Source organism: Haliotis cracherodii, unplaced genomic scaffold (genome assembly GCF_022045235.1).
Source record: "Haliotis cracherodii isolate W230 unplaced genomic scaffold, xgHalCrac1.p SCAF_30, whole genome shotgun sequence".
NCBI classification, from domain to species: Eukaryota; Metazoa; Mollusca; class Gastropoda; order Lepetellida; family Haliotidae; genus Haliotis; species Haliotis cracherodii.
Genome location: NW_027266287.1, coordinates 786,841 through 792,840, shown reverse-complemented (window position 1 = coordinate 792,840; position 6,000 = coordinate 786,841). Strand labels below are relative to the sequence as shown.

At 42.8% G+C, this 6,000-nt stretch overlaps 1 protein-coding gene across 1 annotated transcript in view; it reads right to left on the bottom strand.

The window, feature by feature from the left end:
* Positions 1 to 1,106: 1,106 nt before the first annotated feature.
* The window catches only part of LOC139476997 (nose resistant to fluoxetine protein 6-like), a 33,757-nt gene continuing 28,863 nt past the window's right edge, over positions 1,107 to 6,000 (bottom strand). Inside the window, exons 14-16 of the mRNA XM_071259556.1 lie at positions 5,523 to 5,709; positions 2,913 to 3,055; positions 1,107 to 2,120 (exon numbers count right to left, since the gene is read on the bottom strand). Coding sequence (XP_071115657.1) covers positions 1,998 to 2,120; positions 2,913 to 3,055; positions 5,523 to 5,709 — 453 coding nt within the window. The 3' untranslated portion in view covers positions 1,107 to 1,997. The remainder of the gene's footprint in view (positions 2,121 to 2,912; positions 3,056 to 5,522; positions 5,710 to 6,000) is intronic.

The following is a 6,000-nucleotide window of genomic DNA, read 5'->3' as shown; positions in this document are numbered from 1 at the left end:
GACACGTCGCGATATAACTGGAATACTGTTAAAAGCGGCGTTAAACCCAGCTCACTCACTCACTCCATGAAAGTTTGCATTATTCGCCGAATCATCACAAATTTCGAAAGTTTCTGATTCGGGTCGATTTGGGATAATCGTGGTCGTAGTTAAAGGGGGAATAAAGAGTTTAAGAACAACGACAACTTGCAATGACATACGCTCACACGCCCTTTCATGTCAGGTTGACTAAAATGGTAAAAATATCAGAAAACATCACTGCATTAAAGTGTATCCAAGTTTTTGCCATTGCCATTTGAGTGAATGCCAACACAGGCAGTAGTCTTTCACAGGCATTTGGGAGTTGGAAGAACATGAATACATGCCACTTTTTATGGATAGCAACTTCATTTATTCTTTGACACAACGTTTCAGAGCCACTTCATCTTCATCTGATGAGTGAGTGAGTTGGGTTTAACGCCGCTTTTAACAATATTCCAGTTATATCGCGGCGTGTCAGCTTAATGTGAGAGGAAAGCCCGAAGTGATGCAGGTCTCAGACGTTTACCACTTCGGTGAAACCCACGAGCACATAATCGGGGCAAACCGGTATTCGAACCCACAATCATAGCTTTCTGGCGTGTCCAAGGGACGCAACTCTGCACAGCGAATTGCGCCGCCTTAGACAACTGGGCCACCCGTGCCCCCTCATCTGATGAAGGAGCAAGAACTCATTCACCTAATGAAGGAGCAAGAACTCATTCACCTGCTGAAGTAGCTCTGAAACAACGTGGCAGAGAATACAAGAAGTTGCTATCCATTTACAGGAGGTACTTCCTACTTCCTGAAAGTTTTACAACAAAAGTAGACACAAGCACCCTTCATACACATGTATGGTTTTGAAATATGGTCATGAATTTTAATATAGAATGGATTCTCACAACAAACTATGGGCTGTGTAAACACATTCAGAAACTATCAAAACCACACACTGAACAAACAATCCCATCCAACCATCCACCTACCATCAAACCCATCCCCCCACTCACCTGCCACCCCACCCATTCACTGTCCCACCCACCCACCATCCCTAACGTCCCACCCATTCACCCACCCACCCAGTAATAATTATGTAGACATCAATTATATATTTTATCACATCAAACAAGTCACATGTGCAGAATATGTTTTGGCAAATATTGAGATGCTGAAGCAGTTCTTTTATTTTGAAATTACAAAAATTCAATGTGATCTCTTCATAAAAAATGGCCCAAATGTTCATTCGTGGAGCTCTTTAAAAACATAAACAGTCAAATCTTAATGTAAAACAGATGCATGCTTGTACTTGGGACCAATAGCATCCTTCTCTCATAAACAACAACTAGAATCACGTAAGTAGAAATAGAGTGTTAAAATAACATAACAAGGATATTGCCATGACAACACTACATACGTCAGCCGACAAACCATTCTTGACACGGGCATCTCATGGTCATGGATTGGGACCTTCCATATTTATCACAGCTGACAGTCAAAACAACTCTAATTTTAAAATAGGTTATAGAAGAATCGTGTAAACATATTTGGAACATTGTCAGTAAGCGCGGATTTAACAAATATATACCTTGGCAAATTATGTCAACTTGGCACTATTAAAAACATGGCTGCTGCCATTGATCAACTGCATAATAATACTGTCGAATTGTGTAAAAGTTAAAAACACATTTGGAAACAAACTTCCCAGGCTGCAGAAGGGGATGCTGTTGTCTCAGTTCCATGAAGGCCAGTCCAGTGGCTCCATGTGTGGCTCCAGGTGTGCTGCTTGGAATTGCCTTGCTGTGCCAACACGATGTCATGATGTACATTTGCCATTCATAGAGTTGAATTATTTTTGTACTTTGCCATTCATAGAGTTGAATAATTTTTGTACTTTGCCATTCATAGAGTTGAATTATTTTTTCATAAGCCATCTTGGCAGGGATGTGTCTTGGTCCAGAAGTTGGAGTCTGTGGGTTCACTCAGTTGCTCTTGTTCTTGTGGAAGAGTGCCTTTTCCAGTCCCATCATGGGTGATTCGAACGTGAGGGAGAGGATGGCAGCGATGCCGTACGACACGCCCATGTTGCCCAGGAAAGCATAGGCCTGGAAGTGGACAAAGTGGAGCTGTTGAATTCAACACCAAGTGTCGCAACACTGACACCTACAGATTATTACACTCAGACATTGCCACTTGGGAGATTCACCTGAATATTCCATCTATGCCTTGCCTAGGCAGGTCGACCTAGTGGACCATGTATCTCCCTGTATATTCCAGCCCCGCCAAGGGAGGTCGACCTAGTGGACCATGTACCTCCCTGTATATTCCAGCCCCACCTAGGCAGGTCGACCTAGTGGACCATGAACCTCCCTGTATATTCCAGCCCCGCCTAGGCAGGTCGACCTAGTGGACTATATACCTCTCTGTATATTCTACCCCTGCCCAGCCAGGTCGACCTAGTGGACTATATACCTCTCTGTATATTCTACCCCTGCCCAGCCAGGTCGACCTAGTGGACCATATACCTCTCTGTATATTCTACCCCTGCCCAGCCAGGTCGACCTAGTGGACCATATACCTCTCTGTATATTCTACCCCTGCCCAGCCAGGTCGACCTAGTGGACCATGTACCTCCCTGTATATTCCAGCCCTGCCCAGGCAGGTCTATCTAGTGTACCAGGTACCTCCCTGTATATTCCAGCCCCGCCCAGGCAGGTCGACCTAGTGGACCATGTACCTCCCTGTATATTCCAGCCCTGCCAAGGCAGGTCGACCTAGTGGACCATGAACCTCCCTGTATATTCCAGCCCTGCCCAGGCAGGTCGACCTAGTGGACCAGGTACCTCCCTGTATACTTTAGCCTCACCCAGGCAGGTGGAAGAAAGCTGGTCACTCACCATGTTGAGGTCTGTGACGTAGAACAGCTGGCGTTGAGACGAGTAGTACAGCTCCATGATGACGGGGTGCACCAGGTAGGCGCAGTATGTCAGGCGACTCAGAGGGATGAAGGCCTCCCAAGACAACAGGGTGTTCACGAAGCCTGCAAGTGAGCATTTCATTCAGCAGTCACATCACATTTATCTGCAGATTGATGTCTCAATGGTCTAGTGGTAGTGCGTCCAGCCGGAGAGTGGAAGGTCCAGGATTTGATCCCCGGCCACGTTATACCAAATGACGCTAAAAGATGGTACTGGTTGTTACCCTGTCTGGCGCTCAGCATTAAGGGGTTATACAATAAAACACTGCAGGCTGACAATTGGCAGAAAAGGTACAGATAATCAACTTAAAAATTGTGAAAATATCCAGGAGATACTAAAATTTCCCTGTTCATATAATGAACTTGTCTGACATTCTGAGGTCAGATTGTATTCATTATTTAAATACGGGTAAATATTTTTAAAGCTTGAACAATTTAGTCGGATCCTAAAGAGGCTGTAAATAATGTTGGTTATCTGTACCTTTTCTCCCAGTACCGATTATCATATCTCGTCCAATCTTTAAGACCATTGCGTTTATCTGCTTTGCCCAGCTTCATCTAGTAGACACCTATGGGGAACAACTCACTAGACACTTCCCTCAAAAATAACTTCTTCCAATTTATGTTGTCATCAGGTTGCAAGCGTTTGTTCCAATCTTCAAAAATGACGTCATAAAAGTACAATGTTTTTTCGTGAAATATAAGATGGCTACGAGACAAATCACAAAGAAAAATAAAGAACGAAGCGTGGTTTATCTCAGGAGAAAATATTGTTCTATCATGACGTCATTTCTGGAGATTCGAACATGCGCTCACAACTTGATAACAAGTCATAAATTGTTTATGAGCTCATGTGTGAGAGAAATTCTGTGCTAAGTTGGCGATAAAACAACAGATGGAGCGACTGGTCAGCCAGGATAAGTTAAGTCGTGACCTGATGGTTAACCCTGTATGTATGAGGTCGACCCACTGGCGCGGACCATTGTGAAGAAAGCGGTAGCGGGCGGTCCGCCATTTTTGTCCATTCATGTATCCTATAGTGATGTGAGGTCGTAATGACATCACCCTAGAAATGATGTCATAGTTGAAGATTGTTGATGTCCTTTGACAATATTGTGGTTTTCTAAGACAGCAGTCGTGATAAGAGCATTTTTTCTGAAGGGCAGTTCAAAAGGATCAAGAAATAATGGGAAACAAGCGTATAGTCGACGAAGTCATCTATATCCCCCGCCATTTTAACACGTTATGGTCCCAAACCAGGTAACTGACCCAACATTTCTCTTAGGCAATTTCAAAATAGCTGCAATAGAAATTCTAAAATAAAAATTTATAAAATTCCTAAATAGCAAAAGGCACTAGTTCAGTATGCGCCTAGTAGACATGCAAAGTTTTGTAAGAAAGTATTTAACAGTTTTTGAGTTATGCTCCGGAAACGAACACCACCCTTATAGAACCTAAGTCCAACTTGTTGCCATGGAAACGTAAAAAGTAAAAATTAATAAAATTCCTAAATAGCAAAAGGCACCAGTTCAGCATGAGTCTGATAGACAAGCAAAGTTTTGAAGAGAAATATTTAATGGTTTCTGAGTTATGCTCCGGAAACGATTTCGGGACGCACACACGCACGCACACACGCACACACACACGCACACATGGACGGGACCCTTTTCTATATCCCCTTGTTGGGGCGGGGGATAATTAAGAAATGATAACACTCGTATGTGAAATACAGTTTAGTAATTGATGTTACTCCGCTCTGATGTCTCTCTGCATGAACATCGGTAAAGGCCATAATAATTTCATTGCTAGTTTATCATCAACGCCATCCATCCACTGGTCTATCGGCCTATCGGTGCGACCTAACTGTCGTCTGCTTGCAGTCAGCTGTCAAGATGGTGCTCGCTATTTTGAAAATATGAGAGGGTTGGAAACCATTAAAGACTGGTATGACTTCCTTTGCCAGAGTCTGTGACTCTTGTGTCAGATCTTTAATAAGTTTGCTTGTGTGGAACTTGACTAGTTAATCACTTAATTTCAATTGAGGATAAATTCATTAATAACATGAGTACGTGTTGGGGCAGGGAAAACGACACAGGTTTGACACAGATAGATCTACATCCGACTGCTACTGTTGAATTTATTATCTTTTTATTTCTATCATCCATTGTTTATACCAAGGTGTCCAGTGTTCAACTTGACGACTAATCAAAAATAAAGATAAAAAATTTAAAAAACTCTCTTCCTAGTTTTGAAAAATAGGTTGATGGTAATCTAGCGATTAATTTATTATGGCTGACCTGTCCCTCATTTGGACTCACGTGTGTGAGTTCAGTAGGGTACACATATCTACCGTATTGTGAGTTTTAGTGTTGATGTAATTTCTTTTTATTTGTATTGGTAAGATTTCTATTTTTGTATTCATATGTTTTGATTTTTGAATTTTTGATAATTTAATCAAAAGAATATTGTACTTATATCGCGATATGCACTCGGATTAAGGGAAGATCAACACCTAATCCTGTCTTCTCACCCCCATTCCCTGTGGCACAGGCGACGATCACCCAGGCCACGCCCACAGCCCAGGCCGTGCGTCCGACAGTGTTGTACAAAGCGTTGGCCCCATGGCTCAGCTTATGACCGTGATTGGCGCCGTCGAGGCCGTACAGTACTGCCAGACATATAGCAGCAGCTGATGCCCACCCTAGCAGACACAGGACCTGAAACATCACATCCAACATCTGGACTATTTCACTCATGGAGACAAGAATGTCAGCTACAATTATTTTCAGTAATTCTCATTGAGCAAAACTGTTATTGCGTCATGTGTGCGGGTAGTTCCCACTCCTGTTGATGGGGTCAGTGCGTATAAGGCTGTCCTACATTCACTTATAAAACCTCCAGTCACGTCATCCTATTGTTCTCTCCATTTGGGTAAAATCTCATAATATCCAGGAAATATTGTCATCCCCGCAAATTTTGCTATATTATAGTTATAATATTGCTGGGAT